This window comes from Gopherus evgoodei, chromosome 15, assembly GCF_007399415.2.
Source record: "Gopherus evgoodei ecotype Sinaloan lineage chromosome 15, rGopEvg1_v1.p, whole genome shotgun sequence".
Lineage (NCBI taxonomy): Eukaryota > Metazoa > Chordata > Testudines > Testudinidae > Gopherus > Gopherus evgoodei.
Genome location: NC_044336.1, coordinates 8,506,104 through 8,525,462, shown reverse-complemented (window position 1 = coordinate 8,525,462; position 19,359 = coordinate 8,506,104). Strand labels below are relative to the sequence as shown.

The 19,359-nt window shown below is 42.3% G+C and overlaps 1 protein-coding gene across 1 annotated transcript in view; it reads left to right on the top strand.

The window, feature by feature from the left end:
• Nucleotides 1–569: 569 nt before the first annotated feature.
• Nucleotides 570–19,359, top strand: part of HS3ST3B1 (heparan sulfate-glucosamine 3-sulfotransferase 3B1) — a 44,908-nt gene continuing 26,118 nt past the window's right edge. Inside the window, exon 1 of the mRNA XM_030534956.1 lies at nucleotides 570–1,111. Coding sequence (XP_030390816.1) covers nucleotides 570–1,111 — 542 coding nt within the window. The remainder of the gene's footprint in view (nucleotides 1,112–19,359) is intronic.

The following is a 19,359-nucleotide window of genomic DNA, read 5'->3' as shown; positions in this document are numbered from 1 at the left end:
GGCTCATTAGCCAATTAGAATCACTAATCACCCCAGCCGCCCCTGGCGCCCCGCCCCTCAGGAGCAGCCTGCATTCCCGTTGGCTGCCTTGCTATCAACAAATAGGACTAATTAGCATAGGGAGCCCGGCTCTTATAGGCCACCGGGGCTGCCTATCACGGGCGCCTGCTTCCCACTCCTCCTCGCCGGGTTGAGGGCTGCCCGCTGGAGGCCGGCGCTCTGGCAGTCAGGGGGAGGCTCTGCGAGGGGCCGGTTGCGTGCACGCTCAGGGGGAGCAGCCGCTGGGGCAGAGGCGGCGATGCTGGGCGCGTCGCGCGGAGCCTGCTGAGTGACTTGCCCTGGGGCAGTGGCCGTGCGCCCCGGGGAGCGCAGCATGGCGCCCCGAGCCTCCCCGCGCTAGTCTCTCCCGGGGAGCGCAGCCCGCCTGTGCGCTGCCCAGCGCGGCTCCTGAGCGGCTGGGCAGAGGGGCACCCCCGCGCGGCGCTGGGGCTCGACTGGCGGGGCCCGGGAACAACCCCCGCGGCGGTGCCCGTGAGCTGAGCCATGCTGCCCAGCGCGCAGGCGGGCATATGGGACAGCGCCTGATCTGCTGCCTCGATGCGCCCAGCGCCTTGCAGCCGCCGCCGCTCCTCCCGGTGAGAAGGAAACTCCTGCTGCTCTGCATCATGCTCTTCCTCTGGCTGTACATGTTCTACTCGTGCGCCGGCTCCTGCGCCTCCGTGCCCGGCCTCGCGGGGAGGCCCGCTGCCGCTGCCGGCTCTGGGGAGGCTGCCGCCACCGCTGGAGCGCACGGAGAGGGTCTCCAGGTGCTTTCCAAGCTGCTGCGCCGGGCGCCTTCTGGGGGAGCCAAGGGGCTGGCGGGTTCCGCTGCGGCTTCGCCCTCGGAGCTGCGGGAGGAGCAGAGCGCGGCCCCCGACCCCACCAGCCCCATCTCCAGCTTCTTCAACGGCTCCGGCACCAAGAAGCTGCCGCAGGCCATCATCATCGGGGTGAAGAAGGGCGGCACGCGGGCGCTGCTGGAGTTCCTGCGGGTGCACCCAGACATCCGAGCCGTGGGGGCCGAGCCCCACTTCTTCGACCGCAACTACGAGCAGGGCTTCGCCTGGTACAGGTACCCCCCCTTCCCCCTCCCGTGCCTCCCGATGCGTGTGCGTGATTGAAAGTTTAACCTCTCTGGGGTCACTTGCACCCATAAATCACCTTCCTCACCCTCCAGGCCATTTCTGCTTCATTTCCCCCTGGGGGGGGGGTTCCACTTACACCTTTTGTACAGATCCATAATTTATAGCCGCAGATCAGCAGCGGGAGTCACTCCCCTCCTCCCCCCAACTCTGAACATGCAAGAGATGCTGCTCCCGGAGCTTTCCCTAACTTCGCTCTTTGCAGCAGAAAAGGGTCTAAATTAGGTGCAGCTCCGGGTTGGATTTTGCCTTGGCCCATGCTAGACCCATCCAGTGTGTATTTTTCCATTTCTAACTTCTCCAGCCGGACAAGATGTCCTGCAAACTGCCCTCTGTGGAAATGGGTAGGGAGTTCTGCTTTTTTTTTTTTTTTTTTTAAACCGAGCTGTCCCCTGGGGATTCCCATTACCGCAGAGACTCGAGGAAAAAAAATACTTAGAAAGTTTATTTTTCTTCTCCAGTTGCCGTGCAGTGGTTTTACTGCTCTGCTATCGGAGGGTGGGATTGTTTCTTTCTTAAAGCGATATAGAAATTGTAAAATAAAATAAATTAAAACAAAATAGTGACTTCTCCCTCCAATTAAATTTGAATCCTGGAGAACCATTCAGCTACTTTCTACTATCCCCGCATGAGGGGGCGAGCTGCAACAGGGGACTACCCCAGAGGGGAAGCACTTTGATTAGACCCGTTCTTTGTTTCTAACAAATCGGCGAAGGAATCCGGGGGTATCTGGCTTATCGAAGGATCGGGTACACAGATTCTGCTGCTATTTCATGCAATAGCGGTCTGGGCCACGGACTTCTGCAAGAGCAGAGTCTGCCCATAATTTGTAAGATTACCCCGAACGGTTCGGATTGATGTTCCAGGTCAGGCTGTCGACTAACAAGAAGTCGAGTGCAGTGTCCCGGTTCGGTTTTTGAAGGCAGCTCAGCTGTTGATAAAAAAATCCCAGATAAGGCAGCTGAGAAGGTTCCCATAATTTAGAAGATGGAAAGTTATTTGCTGTCGTGACCGATGGGGCAATGCAGGTGCCCCTTCCCATCTTGTACCGTTTCACCAATAGCTGCGTTTTCAGGTCCGGCATTTGCCAGTATCCACATAAACGCGCCCCCGACTTCAATTCCTCGCATGTATTTTTGGCGCCTGTAGTTTGCTTTGGCAAGACGGGGTTTGATCGCTGCGAGGAGGCAGCTTTAGCATGGAGCAGGGATGTAGTGATCTCTGTTGGGAAGAAAGGGACACTGCAGCATCCCTTCCAGCGCATCAGATCCTTCTCGGCTCCTTTGCAAAAGGGAACCGATCAAAAACTCCGGTACCGCTCCGCGTTAACTCGAACCAATACAATCCAGATTTCTCTGAGTGTTTGCGAGACACGTTGTTTGGTTTTATCGTTAAAATAAAATAAAACTCTGCTTTTGGGGGGCCTTAAAATAAATTTTGATCATGAAAAGTTTTTTTTTTGGGGGGGAATACTTCGGATGCACCAGATCCTTTTTGTTCGCAGAAAAGCGGTTAACTGTCTGGATTGAAACGGATCGCAGCTGTTCCCGTGGTAGATTTTGTTATTTTATAGTGTAGCCAGTGTTTAAAGGCGTTGAGGTGCGAACTCCAGTTCGCAGTAAATTATTAGTTTAAATGAGATTAGCCTCGTAGTGTGGGATAATCTGGGCCCGATTTGCTCGCGGAGCTGGGAAATAAATAATCTCATCAGTGGAGTTCCTGACATATTGCCTCTGCTTCGTGTCATTTTGCACCGCGTCCCGTTTAACTTCTGCGGTCCAACTCGCTGGGGCTCAGCCGAGCTGAACAGCAGTAGGAGAGGAACAATCTCGTATTAACGCTTTGTTCTTTCTCCCCGCTTGCCTTGTGCTGCCCAAATACGGGCGTGTTTGGTGTGTGTCTCTTACCAGCGTGGTGCCTCTGAATTTCGTTTAAAACTGTTTTGGCAGCAGGGTTCTAAAAAGTCCTGTCTTCAGAACAAATACGAGTTGAAAAAATCGCCAAAGAACAAAATTTACAATTTCTTCCAAAAGTGGAAGGGAAGGACTGAAGAGAGAGAATGGAGCTCCCGGGAGACTAAAGTGCTTTGATTGTCCTCTCTTCCCCTCCCCTACTTATTTCTTGATTCTTGAATTTTGCCGGATGATGAAAGGCATCTTGTGCACCATGGCCCAGGCTGCGAGCTGCCTTGCTTTACCCTGGAGCTGCATTACAGGGGTGTTGGGGGGGCACCGAGCGGCAGGTGACGGATCTGTACAGAAAATGTAGGGGAGGAAAGTTAGCCCAACTTCGGGGGGAGGGGGAGGCTGTTCACCTGCAGCCTTCATCTACCTGGTTCCCTTTTCACTAACTAAACTGCGAGCACGATTCCTGCAAAGGCCAGTTTTTGGCGCTTTATGACAAATGGAAAGCGAATAACTTCCACTAAATCCTAGGAGACAATGGAATCTGACTAATTGAGAACTAGCCCTGATTTCGTTTTGATGGGAAGGGATCGATAACTAGCTAGAGATTAAAATGCACTTGAGTGTACAGGCCTGTCTAGTAAATCTGTATTGTGTGTCTATAGACAGTCACACAATCATGTCATTAAATATATAGACCTATGATTTTTATGTATGAAGAAACCTGGGTGTATCTTAAACAAAATCAGTTGTCTAATTCTACAATAGTCAGATTTGATTGTCTTGCAGTAAATAATGTAAATCATGAACTTCACACTTATTTTGTACTTGACTGCTTTGTAGCTGTAGATTCACTTCTTTTTTTTTCTTCAAGGGGGAAAAAAAATCCTTAATTCTAAATCTGGTTAGCTTTTGAAAACACATTCAGGCATATAATGTTCTAACTCCAGAACAGTGACTTTATTAAATTAAGGAATGTTTCCATTTGAATTGGAGTAATTAATTTAATCCCTAAAGAAAGGTGAAGGTATAATCTGTGTCAGCTGGAAAACATTTGGTGGGAAAGGAAAAAAATTAACTGTAAACTAAGTGAAAAATCCAGTAGCACCCACAGTGTGTGTTAGGGATGTTAGTTACAAAACCCTGTTAGTGGTGTATATTTCATTCTTTGCTGGTTTTTTTTTTTTTTAAAGTGAATGGGTACTTGTTGATTTCAAAGAGGTGGTGGAGTTCAGCAAAAGGAAATACTTTATTTTGTTGCAATAAAACAAATCAAACTAGCTATCCTCTTCCATTCAATCTTTCCCTCCTTCATTCAGGAACATGGTACAGAAGTCAAATCTATTTTTAACTCAATCCTGAAACCCATAAGTAGACACTGAAGTTAATGGGGGTTCTGTGTTAAGACTATGAAATCTGGCCCATTCAAAGTCACTTTAGGTATGTGTTTAGGACTTTTTTTGAGAGGGGTGGTGGTGATAAAGGTGGAATTCTTTCTTCCTTCCAACAACAAAATTAAAAGCACCAAAATGTCAGGTTTTTGTTTTTTATTTATTCAGCAGTTCATTAATTTCATTAGTAGAGCATAAGAGGAGATTGGTGATCTTAGCACTACTCTGGCCTTCAAGGGAGTCAAAACAGGTTTCTTTCTTGTTTTTTAATATCCTCCCTAAACTAAACACAAAATTAATGAGCAAAACTGTCAGGGTGACAAGAAACATTAACTTCTACACTAGTGTCTGCTGAAAGAGCAGCATTAAGATCCTACTACAACTGGGCAAGATAATTGCCTGGAAAGATATAGCCCCCTATAAAAATACTGGGTTCTCTCCCACCCCTATGCTCAGTCATGCACCTTCATTTCTCTGCTCCTTCTACAATCTGCTGTGGGTATAAGGTCTGATCACTGATAACCTATTAACCTAATTAATCCAAAAAATTATTCAAACTTGGGAATTTTTATTTTAATTTGATTTTAAATTTATGTTCAGTGTATGCATTTATACTGTAAACTCTAAACTAAGGTCTATTCTCCCCCCTGCGCCAGAACCAATAGGATTAAAAAATAGATGGAGTGTTTTGTCTTTCTATAGATCTTCTTTATTAATGCGCTCCTGAATCCCCATCTTGTTTCAAAGCAGTGGTAACTTAAATTATTGCAGGGGTTATGAAAAATAATGCAGCAACCTAGCCCATAAATAGGGATGACTTGTATTTATACATCGTATAAACAGTGGTGGTGCTCTGCTCACAACATTATTAAAATAGGAGGGAATGGAAGAGGAATTTATTACCCTAGATCAAGGTTTAGACTAATATATAGACCATGTGGCCTATGTTGTTGTCTGTTTAGGATATTCAGAAAAGTTATTGCCTGACATGTGTAAGGTAGACTTGAGGGGCTGTAATGTTGCAGGTTGTCTCTTCAGCACAAACTGCACTGCTAACAATCAGTTAAGTGGGTAATGGTTTTATAGTTTGTTAATCCCAAGAGCTACAGTGGCAAAGCAGAGGAGGAGATTTGCATTAAGCATCAGAATTTAATTGTAGTTCCACTTGGCATAGCAAGGCACCATTAACCTAAACAAAAGAGATTTGTGGGTGATGAAGCTCATTAAAGATGTTGATTTGGGTGATGTTCCCCCTGCCCTTCTGTTTGCTGTGATTCAGGACTGCTGTGAGAAAAGAAACAAAACAGTCATGTGCCCCCCATAATCAGGTTTGCTTTAGACTACGACTGGAGTGCTTCAGATTTTACCTACTTTATTCACTCTCATGCTATCCCAGATTACTTCCTCAGAGCTGACATGCTTTTGAAGAAAAGGTGGAAATACTAATTAAAGGCTTTTGTTTTGAATGATTCTTCCCCCTTCCACCTCCCCAAATCAGTATATAACATGTTATTTGCTAATCCTAGAGGGGAAAATTATTTAGTTAATATCTGTATCTGTTGTGCAAATAACCTCAATATAGGGGAAAACGAGCTAAAATTATAGCTGCAGGTCAATTACAAATTAAGGTTTTAATAGCAAACTTAAAACTGAAATATTTTATACAAACCATGAATACTACTCAGCTTCTGGACATTACTTTTTTCCCCTCCACTTAACTTTCAAGATTTTGCATGTTGCTTTGACATGTTTAAATACTCTTCTGCTATTGAAGCATGACTATATAGCGTGAACATCTTAGCAGAACAAAATCTTTATTTTGACCATACTAAAAATTATAGTGGTATCGCTACAGGATCTGCTGTGTGCATTGTGACAGAACGTGGTGGTGGTGGTTAGATCTGTATGAATTAGGGGAGCATTCATTTTGTAACTTTGGCATTAAGTAGTTCATACACTAATTCTCCTAGTCTCTCTCTCTCAGGATTAGTTTCACCACTGAGAAAGTGCTCAGATTAGTCATTTTGGGAAGCAGAATGAAGATAATTAACTACGCTGCAGTTGCACTAATGGGGGTAAAACTGGGTAGATACCAGGTTCAGTGTTATGTGAGTGGAGTTTCAGAGCAGTAGAAGATTTATGAACACTATCTTCAGTGGCACTGGGGCTGGAATTGCATGGTTGCAGGTAGGAGTTCTTCAGTTCTAAAATCTTCTATTCTAGGGCCTGGTCCTGAAAGCACACAAATAATTTGCACACAAGGAGGCAGTGGGACTACTATAGAGTTTAAAGGATTGGGGCCTTAGAGAGCGGAAATCCGGGCTTTATAAAAATCCTAGTTCTGCAAGCATCTGCTTAACTTTGCACATGTGAGTAGTCTCTTTTGGAGCCAATGGAACTACTGTTGCATAGCATTAAGCATGTGTATAAGCAGCCTATAGGAGTATGGTGAAGATTCGCATGAATATTTCAAATCAAGATTAGCAAAATACTGATGTTTAAAGAAACTTTTTTCCCAGTGTAAAAGAATACTAAAAACAGAATTTGTAAACTAAGTTAAATTTGAAACCCTGTGAGTTTAGATAGCAGCTGTGAAGATTTCAAGCTCTCCAAATTTTAATTTGAATGCACTTTGAGAGAGAGACTCCCACCCTCCAACTGCTGTTAGCAAAACATAAAATAAGGTCACAATGTATGCTGCAATGGTTACCGAGAAGAGGAGGAGGAGATACAATCTAGCTAAAGTCTCTCTTTTTTTGAAATCTCTTGCTATCAATTCTGGGATTTCAGCAGCGTACTGCCAACCCTACAGCAGTTAAGGTAAAATAAAAAAGCAAACTGTATTTATAATACAGTATTCTGAAATGATACCTGCATGTTACAAAACAGAAGAGCTGTCAAGATTTATTAGCAGAAATGGTATTGAAGGTGTTGAACTCTGTTTTTAATTAGGCACCTAAATTAGACCATAAAATGGTTGATTAATCTCTTACAAGTGAAGGGGGAGGAAAATAACTGAAAGTAATTTAATCATAAATGTTATCCCAGATGCAGTGAGTTGGGAGACTGTCAGTATTTAAAAGACACTTTTGCTTTACATTTGGAAATGCCAGTATTCAGTTTATTCACAGTAATTCTGAAGCGATGCATTGGAATATAAATTCTTTTAATAAGCTTCTGTGGGAGCTCTAGCCCCTTACCTTGTAAACGCTTGTGTAACTTTTTATGCAAGTGGGACCATTGATTTCATTGGAATGTGACTACCCGTAAAACTTTGTCACCAAAATGGCTTGAGATTGGGAATTTAAGAACCACTTTTTTTAAAAAGAATTTTAGCTTCTAAATCACTAGGCACATTTGCAAATTATACTGGAAAGTTATTCATGTGCTTAAGTGTTTGCAAAACTGAGGGCTAAGTTTAGCACTTAAAAATGAATATTGTAATTGGAAAATGAACACCGCAATTGCCAAATAGTTTCACAGTTAATAAATGTCACAAACTAAAAATCTGACAGCGAATCACTTTTTTTCATTAAAAAACTTTTTGTAAATTTCCAACTCTGATCCAAATAAGCTAAAGGGATTTGACCATATAAGTTAGAAATAAGATATTGTCTCCAAACTCCCACGGATTTGACTGAGCCTCAGCACTTTTCAAGGTCGTGCATATTTCCATAATCTCATGTTTTAAATGGAAGTTTATGTCAAAAAGGATAAAGAGCTATAGCTGAATGATACAATTTCTTTTATCATTTGCATAACCAGAAAATATAAATTGCTCACTGTTCAGCTATATATATACTATCTCTTATTCTGATACTAGGAACACTTAAAACTATTCACAAGTAGCCCCACTGAAGTCAATGGGGCCTCTTGCATTTGTAAAGTTACTCCTATGCATAAGTGTTTGCAGGATTGAGTCCTTGTTGCACAAATCCAATTGTCCAGTTTTTAAACTACTTCTTGGTATATTTCTTCCTAGCAATATGCTAATAGGAATATTTAACCCTGGGGTGGTGGTAGATTTTTGAGGAACTGGTACTTTGTTTTAGTTGAGAGACAACTTTAAAAAAAGGTTTTGTTTTTTAAAGTTTCTGTTGACACATGCAAGACAGAACTTTCTATAGAACTTGCTTATCTAGATAAGCTTCCATTCTGGAATGGTATTTGTGACTGATAGTATTTAATATCATATTTTTTTTGTCTGAACTGTTCCTTTATAAATTATACGGTATATTGACTTGAAGGAGAGGCAAAATGGTGGGTTTTGTTTTTCTTCTGCTTAACTGTTTGCAAGGTAAAGGGTTGTTGGAAATCATGTTTGGTTTCACTTTTTCTGTGGCAAAAATAAAGCAAAATCAGATGTTGGGAAATACAGTCCCTGAAGCAGCAAAGTGATAAGAGGGAAAAATTGAATGGATTTTCAATAGCAAGATAGCTGGAGATCCAGTAGAAACGAATTCTGTAAGCATGTTGCATTTTCTCTGGTAATTAATGCAGCATGTTAGCGGCTTCAAATGAGAATATTTACCATGACAGAAAAGAAATAAGATCCAGCCATTACTGCAAACTAATTATAAGTAGTATATGGAATTTTTGATATTTAATAAGCTTCCCCTTTGAGATTGTCTTAAATTGAAGTGTACAGCATTAACAACCTTGTGTGTTTTGTGGAGGGGAGAGACAAGGAAGAACCTCTTGTGGTCTGGTATATAGTGCAATTGCTGCCTTACAGGACTGCCAAAAAACTCACTTCTTGCAAGCCTAGAATATCAGTTCCCTGATATTTTTAACTATTTTCTCTATTTTTATCATTTGATTCCTTCTTTTTATTTGGGGCAGTAATAATACTCGTAATAATACTAAGAACTGAAGTCTCTGTTACACTTATTGTGAGACAACCTATACTGCTTGCTGGATTATTATCATTTGTTATTAATAATTTTTCTATCTGCCATAGGGCTGGTTTGCTGCAGTGCCAAGCACCTCCTGCAATGTGCTGAATATCCCTAGTCCCCCACTGAATTTTTATTTAGATGAACAGATTGTAGGCTTTGTCTGTGTTTGGAAAGTGCCCTAGCACTGTAATCTTAATAATAGCACCATAATGTACAGTGCTCTGGACAGAAACTGATGGAATCCTTGCCTTGGAAAGCCAAGTTTTAAGGTGTGATCCTCTTGCAAGTGCTGAGTCCCTAATTTCTGACTTTAGTGAGAGTTGTGGCTGCAGGTTCATGGGCCTGTCTGGTTAATGTAGTTTCTTTATTTCAAGCATGGTAATAACTGCATTTATAAAAATCTTCTTGGATTACTTGGCACTTAAGGAATCCCAGCTGAGGATCTCCATTGTGTTAGGGTGCTGCTTCACGGTGACTCTGCGGAGACTTGGTGAGCTGTGAACTTCCTTACCATAGGAATGTCCCAGTTGCCATAATGAGAAATTTGTCCTGTTGTGCCCTCGAGTACCTAGTCAGATCAGAAAAGGGGGTAGGGGGGATGATCTAGAGTAAAATCCTGGCCCCGGTGAAGTTAACGGCAAACTTTCATGGACTTCACTGAGGCTGGGATTTCACCCATAATTGCTGCAGCAGCAATATAAATTCCTGCGTTACAGTGGTAACAAGTGTCTGGTTCCAACACCTCTTACAGTATATCTTTGCAAACTATTGATAAAGCAACAAAGATCCAGTGCAGCCAGGTGCTGAGTGCCCTCCACTACCACTCACAGCATCTCTGAGGGCACTCAAACCTTGCAAGATATTGCTTTTAAGGATGCAAGGGGTCTCTTACGATAAACTTGAGTGACCTGGATTGGACCGGAATTCCTTTGATTAAAAAACTTCATGCATATGAATCATAGCATCTGTACAAAGAAGGCAAGGTTCTCTAGCAAATGTCGTTGAGTTGCACTTAACTGGAATGAAGGCTACAATCTATTTTTAAATAAGGCTTTGTTCGTTCTTTTTTGGATGGCTTCTCCTTAACATTTTTTATCCCTTTGGGATCTTTGTTCGTTTTTTCTTTCAAAAAGAAATCACACCATTATTCAGCTTGCCTCATACTGGCTTACATCAGTACCAAAAAAAATCATTTGTCGAGGGGGATTTTTCCCACCCACTCATTAACGTTTGCAGGCAAGAGTCCAATAGGAGTTTAAATGGGACTATCACTACTTCTGTGTCTTTTTATTAAAAAAAAAAAACCTCTGCAAGGCACTTATTGCCTCCAGTCAGATCCTGACAGACCCAGATGACATTGTCTTAGTGACTGTGTGGAGTTATGAAGAAAATGGCCCCAGAAAGGAGGGGTGGACTGCTATGATCAGTCAGCAAGGCCCTTGTGTTTGCGTGGGATCATTCCTTTAGATCTGAGGACGGTTGAGTTGTTCAAACAGATGGCAAAGATTATTCGTGTTGCTGGGCTTTCAGTGCGCTACTCTGTTTCAAGCACATTGCCTGATATGACGCACGTGATGAGTTCTTCCCAGCACGATGCTGAGAGGAACTACACTGTCTGCCGTGATCAGGTTTCATAGCCTCACCTGTTGAGTAGTTGAACTTTTTCAAAGTTGACCATGCGTTCCGGGGTGTGTGAGAGACTTATTTGGGTGGTGGATCTGCCTGGCTAATCTGATTAGTGCGATACTCTGTGGGATGTCATGGAACATTATGCTAGCAATTGGCATCAAAATAATTGGAAGAAAATCCCTGGTGCTCCATATCTTCATTAAAGTGGACAAAGTGAACTTATTAACTTATGCAGTTGAATATCTTCTGCTGCTTTCTGGGAGGTAGAAGGCTTTGACACCTACATTTTTCAAATGACAAACTTTTTTTTTTATTTCTAGATGTGTTATACTGCCTAAACAGTTCTTTATTCCCTACCCTGCAAAGTGCTGAGTACCATCATAGTCAAAAAGAAACAAAATTGAGGATGTTGAGTACTTGCCAAGAGCAGGCTTTAATTGCTCAATTGACTTAGGATGGAATAACCGCATAGACCTTGGGCTTGTTATAGTAAAAATGAAGTATAGTCATCTTCTAGCATGAACACTCACCTCTTGTGTTGGCATGAATGCCAGTAATCAGTGGGTTGGGGGATAATTAATAGGCCAGGTCTGTGTTGGACAGTGGACATGTGGGCTCCAAAAAACAACAAATACCAGGTCGTGTTATTTCGGCAGTTTAATGAGAAGGTCAGGAAGCTATCAGTTGCTACCTGTTGTCAGCATGCGGTGTTTGAGGAGTGACTGAAGTGATGCCTGTGTGATTGTATATTAAACTTTCAAGCAGAAGGTTACATTCAAAATAGTCCCAGAAATCTAAATTGCAGAGAAGTTTACTTATCTACTCTCATTTATGCTCCCAACAATTTCACATCTCTTTGCAAGTTTTAAAATCACTTATATTGTAATGTTACACATAATTTTAAAAAAGCTTGCAAAGAACATCAAAAGACACAAGTGATAGCAAAATCTGCCCCCCGCATGTTCCAATCTAAATGTTTTTTTTTTTTAACATCACCTTCTAAGGATCTGATCATGCAGTTTTGATTCACATGACTAGCAACACTCCGATAGTAACCAATATTGGAGTCTAGATAAACCAAATATCAAACACGAGGCAGAAGACTTGACTGGGACACACTGCCGCAGGAGTAATGAATAGCTTATGAAAATTCCTTTTTATATCCATAATACATGCATGACTTGATGCAGATCAGCTGTACAGAGCATGGTTGTTAGCCACAGCATAAATGGGGAGGGAAGAAAGCTTTTTATGCTGGGCAAAACACGTTTAATTAAGCAGGTTCCCATCTCAATTTTTGTTGCCAGTGACAATATTTAAATGACCCTCAGGCACCCATTACCGTGACATAAAACCATTAAAAATGAGCAACATATTAGTTGATCAGTCACAAACAATGCCCTCATCGATCCTTGTGCTGCCATTAGAAGAATTTTGCCAGGCAAATGCTTGCCCCAAAATGATGTATTTTGCCTCCTGCTCTGAAGGTCAGTACACTTGGGTTCTGATGGACCAGTGGAAGCAACAATGTCTAGGACCAGAATCCTCCTCCCAAGAACACCCTGTTCCTAGGCCTCCAGGGTGTCTGTCTAGGGACAATAAGGAAAAGCTGTAAGAGAACCGAATTCCTACAACCTTTGGTGCACAATGGCATCCTGGATTATCAGTAAATCAACGTGAAATCCAGTCCAGTTCAAATAACTAGTGTTGGGTACTGCACTTGGCCCAGATTCCTCAGCTGCTTACTGGTTTTACAAATTGTTTCTCTTTTTTTAAAAAGTGCCCTTCACTCCTGCAACTGGTGGGAAAAGACCCATTCTAAGAGGGGTAATGGACTAGAGCGGAGTTCTCAAACTGGGGGTTAGGACCCCTCAGGGAGTCATGAGGTTATTATAAGGGGGCGGGGGTTTGAGCTGTCAACCTCCACCCCAAACAACACTTAACCTCCAGCATTTATAGTGTTAAATATAAAGGGTTTTTTTAACTTATAAGTAGTGGGGGGGGGGAGGTTCACACTCAGAGGCTTGTTATGTGAAAGGGGTCACCACTACGAAAGTTTTGAGAACCACTGGACTAGAGTGAAACTGATCCTACCTAGAGTACTGTCAAATGCTCAACATAAACAGCTGGGGGTGGGGGCAGGGTTTTTGCTTCTGCAAGCAGTGCCAAAAAAAAGCTGCAATCGTGACCTGCAGCTCTACCACCACAGCTTCAGGCTTCAGCGGCAATTTGGTGGCTGGTCCTTCACTCCGAGAGGGAGTGAGGGGCTTGCCGCCGAAGAGCTGGACCTGCCGCCCCTTTCCGTTGGCTGCCCTAAGCACCTGCTTGCTGGGCTGGTGCCTGGAGCTGGCCCTGGGTGGGGGTGGGGGAGGAGGACAAGGAAGAATAATTATTTCTTGACTCTCTCAGGCCCAAGAATTTTGGGCCCTGATCTTGCAAGCATATATGCACGTGCCTGACTTTACATATGAGTAGCCCTGTTGTAGTAGCTGCAAGGGTAAAATTAAGCACACACATGCATATTTGCAGGATTAGGGGTTTAAATGTTACTTGTAGTAATAACAGCAAAAGAAACTTCAGGCAAAAATGTGTCATCATGTGACTCTTGATATTATCCCGCTAACACCCTGTTGTCTATCCTGAGGCATGTAATTCAGGGTCTGATCTTGTGCCTGTTCAAGTTTATTGAATGGGATCAGAATTGCCCTTTAATTAAAATAAACTTATTTCCAGCTGCCTTCAATTCTATTAAATTAGAAACAGTATCAATGATTTTTTTCTTACAATCAAAATGTTCATTAAGTAGTAACAAAATGGTTATATACATTGTCTTACTGACAGTTAACTGTCAGTAAACCATGAGCCTAAAATAATCCCCCAAACCAGTCCAATTAAAGGTCCATTTTTTTTCTCTGAGTGGGGGGGAAGGCAGTAGGGGAAGAGACCCTCCATCAAGGGCCAGCTCTTCACTTAATGTTAACTGGTGGGTTGAAGTCAGTGGAGCTGTGCCAGTTTATATCAGCTAAGGATCAAGGCCCAGACTGTACTAAATTCTCCCCCACACTCCACCTCTTAAATTTAATCTTCCATCCAAACTGACAAGTGGCTAATTTAATATTGTGCTTAACTAAGTATAATGGGGCTTTTGCAAAGCCTTGCCCAAGTAGTCTTCACAATGAAATCAATGGGACTGTTTGTATAAGTAAGTTTTACTCTATTAAGGAGGAGTCCTAAAAGATCAGGGCTCTAATCTGGCTGGTCTACTAAGGCAACGCTTCAGCGTCACTGTGTTGGATTTCAAAAAATGACTTTTAGGAGCACAATTCCCATTGGAAAAACTCCATTTTATTTATTTAGATTGGCATGTTCTACCTGCTCTAGTAAGGATTCCTAGCCAGTCTGTACTCCAATTGCTTGTTCTGTCAGTTAAGTGAGACCAGCATGTTTGTGAAGGTAGGGGAGAGGATGACTAAGTTCTGATCGTCTTTGCTGTGGGGCCCGATCCTGCACGACTGGCCCTGTGACGAGTAGAGCCAAGTATCCCTGGAATCAGCGCTTGAAATCCTCTTGCAAAAAATACCTTTAACATGTAAGTAACGAGGGGATACGCTTTTTAAAAGCCAACACTGGAGCTGTAAACATTAAGACCTGATGCATGGTAATTGAAAAATACTTGCTTGAAGTCCTCGGTCACAGGGAGGGTTTTGACAGAGTAAGAAATGCAGGATTGGGTCCTTCACATCTATTTCTGTGGGCATGAATATATACATACACTTTGCAATAAATATATGCAACCCTTGGCTTTTGTAATGGTTATTGCATAATTTTTTAAAAAGGGGAGAAACACCTTGAGGCTAGTTGCATCATGTAAAAAATAACCTCCACTATTTTGCAAAGCTGCAGTCTGTCTCCAGGGAGGTGAATAATAGTTTTAATTACACTAAAATGTGTTGTATATGTATAGCTCTTCAGTGGAACCAATAATTTGCACTGATGACTAGGAGATCAATTACTGGATTATGCAAACTAGTTACTAGGTTAACAAACCATTCAAAAGAAAACACTGTATCAATGTGTGTGGTATTTATTTATTTTTACAAGCATCATTCCATTTTTAAACTTAGAGTATTTCATAGGATTCTAAAATACCTGGCAACTTTGGACCAATTCTGCTCTCAATAACAGTGACATAAAGCCGGAGTAACAGAAGTGAAGTAACAGATAATTCAGTAATTTCTCCAGTGTTTAGTGTAGGGTTAGGCCAGTGGATAACAAAATGAAGTGTTTATTAATAGACTTCACTGCCACAGTTTGCACATTTCTAAACAAATATTTAATAGCTAAGGCCAAACAGGTGTTTTCATTTTACCATCTGAATTTTCAAATCAATTTAAGAATTGTAAGGTTCTCCTGTAACTGGATTAACTATCTTAGCCTTTAAACATCAACATAATTTGTCTTTGTAAAAATATATCTTCTTTGTTTTTATACCCAGGAAACTAGTTGCCAAATAAACTAATTATAAAATGATGCTGGTGGTGGTATACAAACGATGAGCCTACTCCCATTCTTAGTTACAATCAGTAGCCGAATTCCTCTCGACAGAAGTGAGTCTAAACGCCTCATTCTGACACTGCCCTCATTGCTGGGATATGCAAACAGTGCTGGAAATGGGCCTTAACCTGGACTTACACAATCCAGTATTATGTGCTCAGGGGCTGCAGCTGCTATACCAGGTGTAACTCCAGAGTAACAGTGGTGAGTCAGCGCTAAAAATGGGACTGAATGGCTGAACTAAGTTTCAGTCCTGCATTGGTGCATGTCTCTATTTGTCTGTCCTTTGATATTATCTTAATAAATCCAAAGATCTTATAACACTGATCCCATAGCATTGCCATGTGCTAGATGGTGGGGTTTTGTAGATCAGTTAGTCCCTGACAGTTTAGTGGTTTGGGATAAGATTTCCCACAAATTCTCATGACTTGTGCTCCTCAGTAGAGGCATCAGTGAAAACTTTACCTCAAGCCACTAAACTGTCAGCAGCTAACAGGTTAAAATCGCTTTTGAAAATGAGAGTTAGGCTTTTAGGTCAGAGGAGCTTGTAGAAATTTTACCCTTGAGCTAGCTGTATCTTTGGGGTCCATTTTAATTCATTGTCTTTGTTGGAATTAATGGATCCTAGTATAGAAAGTGAGCCTGTGTTAACCATGCACTAAAACAGAATGTTTGGTATAATAGATCTCTATACCAGAATGCTAAGTGCTCTGCTGCCTGGCAGAATTGCAGGCTGAACTCATTAGTGTTGTAAAGTTTTTTTGATTTGGCTTTTACACTTTCCGTGGGAGTGGGTGGAAGGGGATTGTAATGTCTCTTCTCCCCCCCCCCTCCCCATCCCCCGCCATCAGTGTGTTAGAATTTGACACACAATTCTGTGAGCAAATTTTGTTTCCTTTTATCTCCGCTTTAGTAGCGAGTGAGCAGGAGGTCAGTCTGATGTTTCTGAAAGAATCCAGTTAATGGGGCAGAGGGGAAGTTTAAGAGTGGAACGATCCCTTGGGAGGAGTTGTCAGACTTGCCATGGATCAGGCTCAGATAAAACTGAATAGCAGGTTAGCATGTCAAGCCAGGTCTCACTGCAAACTGATATGGGGTGCAAGCTCTAGTTGTCTGTTCTTAAGCTTGTTAATTACAGGTTCTCTTTCCTCTGTACTACCTGGATCTGTTGTGGAAGGTGGAGCCCTCTTTCCCCTGATGCTTCTGCAGGGTGTGTGTGTGTGTGTGTTGTACGTTGCTTACTTCTGGCAAACTGTAGCTTTAACATTACAGCTATTAGCTCTCCCAAGAGAAAGCTGAAGTCACACAGATAAAGGTAGTATAGTTAATTAGGCTATATATAAACAGTAGGCCCAGGTGGTCTTAAAGCAGATTAAGAACCTGTGAATTTTCTGATTTTTAAACAAGGTATTATATCTTTCCCCGATTCTTGTATGCCAGCTCCTATAATTTCCACACATTGAGAACTCTTAAAGATTTCATCAGCAGACTTCACTGGCAGCGTTAAGCCGACTGCAGGATTGGACAATAAATGGAGCTCTGTAAAGTCTGTTTTGGTGAACTTTTCTAGCTAGTTTCACTTGTTTTGTGACCACCTATTTAGTGTGATTTCACCCCCCCCCCAATACCTATAAGGAGCTGAATAGTAAGTGGCATCATTGCCCTCTACTGGAAGGAATCGAAACTGCTGAACTTGGGATCATATGCCAAATACTGTTAATAGAGAGCAGGAGTTTCTGATCTTTGCATGACCCAATTACCAAGGTTATTAGGTAGCAAAGAGTATGCAACAAAACCCTAGTGATAGAAACTTGTTGGTTCAAGGTTTTAAAAAAAAACAAACTTCTCCCTTTTGTGTGTCTAGGATTTGGAGATTGCTGAAGGATTTGGCAAGTTTCCTGCAGACCTTTTGGGAACCCAGCCCAGATATTGGGTTGGGGGTGAAACCTGAAACTTTGAGCCTAGCAAATATTTATGTGGCTTGTCTGAGAAATCTTTCCACTTTTACGTAATTAAAATATATAATTCAAATCCTTATTTGTCCACCTGTACCCAAACCCAGGAAAACCTTGTTCATTGCAAAACTCAAAATGAAGTATTTTTCCATGGCTTGAAGGACAATGCTTTAGTTGCTCCTGAATTCAACTGCAAACCCCCCCCCCAATTCCCCCAAAACTCCATCTAATAAAGAAAAACCACTGCAGGAAATGATGAACTTCAACAAAATAGAAGCAATGTGAACAGCCAGGCATGGGATGTTAATGGACAAGGTGGTGAACAGTTCTGTGCAAGCCTGATTCTGCTGACCTTACTTAAGTAGAGTAGTACCTTACTCAGCAAATAGTCCCCATTGATTTCCGCTTGAGTAAGGGTGGCAGAATTGGACTCAACAGGAGATTGCATTTTAACATGGTTACAGGGTGATCATGCATTTTCTTTCCCATTTGCTTGGGTTGACACACACAGCACTAAGCATTGCACTGCAGAAACCTATCTAGGTTCTTGTTGTATGCCTGCCACAGAGGAGTGAATGCCTGGTGATTTGTCAGTGCTAGCAATGGATAATAAAATACAGTGACTCTAGAAGTTCCATCCTTTGTTTCTGTGCTTGGCTGTATGCAACTGGGTCCTCTGAATCTGAGGGAAAAATCAGGAAGATGAACTGAAGTGCTGGCTGCTGCGTGGCCTTTTCAGATACCGTGAGTACCAAAAACTCCTGTGCTGGCTTGCCATGGAGCCTCCTTTAAAACTCCTGCACAATGCTCCTCTGTGCAGCTTAAAATGCTGAAGCTGTTAGAATTCTGGGGTGCACACAAGGACAATTTGTTAGTGGTATGTGGGATCTCTGGAAAATACCCTGCACTAGATGGGTTTGTAAATGACTTCTGTGTAACATAACATGACCACAATTGAGCTCTTCTGCTCTGTTACTCACGGTTTGATTTTTGGAGCTGATCTGTCTCAATTATAAGTGCCACGGCACATCTACATCCAGCAGACGGAAGCTGAGAGAATAGGCATTGTATGTGGCTGGTTCACAATGGAATCTTTTCACTCCTCAGCTCTAGTGTGGAGGCTGATGGCACTGTCTCATTTGGGATGCTATAGGGTAGAAAGATCAAAGACGGGTGAGTCAATTACAATTCAGATTTGGTTCATCCATATGTTTGGGGATTTGAAAGACTTCAGTGGTAACCAGTCTTATATCTCATATGCCCATTGATTTGTTAATCTGACACTTGCTTTAATCTGAATTACAATGGCTCTCATTCAAACTGAGCAGTGTTTGGGGGGAGGGAGGAGTCATGTAACTTGGGCTTCACTAAATTCTTGCATACAAGCCCACTGGATTCTTAATAGCAAAATTGTGGCTGAAGGATTTAGGAGTAATTTTGAGATCAGTAATTTTTTAAAATTCTATTGGAGCTATGGGTGAGGGTACAATAAAGAGAGATGAGTTTGCACACATACCCATCCCTCAATGTTGCTAGGCTGCTGTTAATTGGATGAGGTTCTGACACCATGTAGGTACCATCTCTGGGTGCAAAAAGCTGAGAAGGCATGTGGTGGGTGTTAGTTATGGGACAGAATCAAAGTATCCAACTGGCTCCATCAGTCCTTAACCATGTATTTGATAGTGTCCAGCAAAGATAGCAGGATGTGATCTATCCTGGTGAATAGGATGAGTAGCTAGTCTTATAAAGAGATGATCTGGGTAGCCCAGAAATAAACAGTAAGAAGAACAGTCGTATGTGCATGTGGATAGTCCAATAGACTCACTCAGTCCGTCAGATCACTGGTA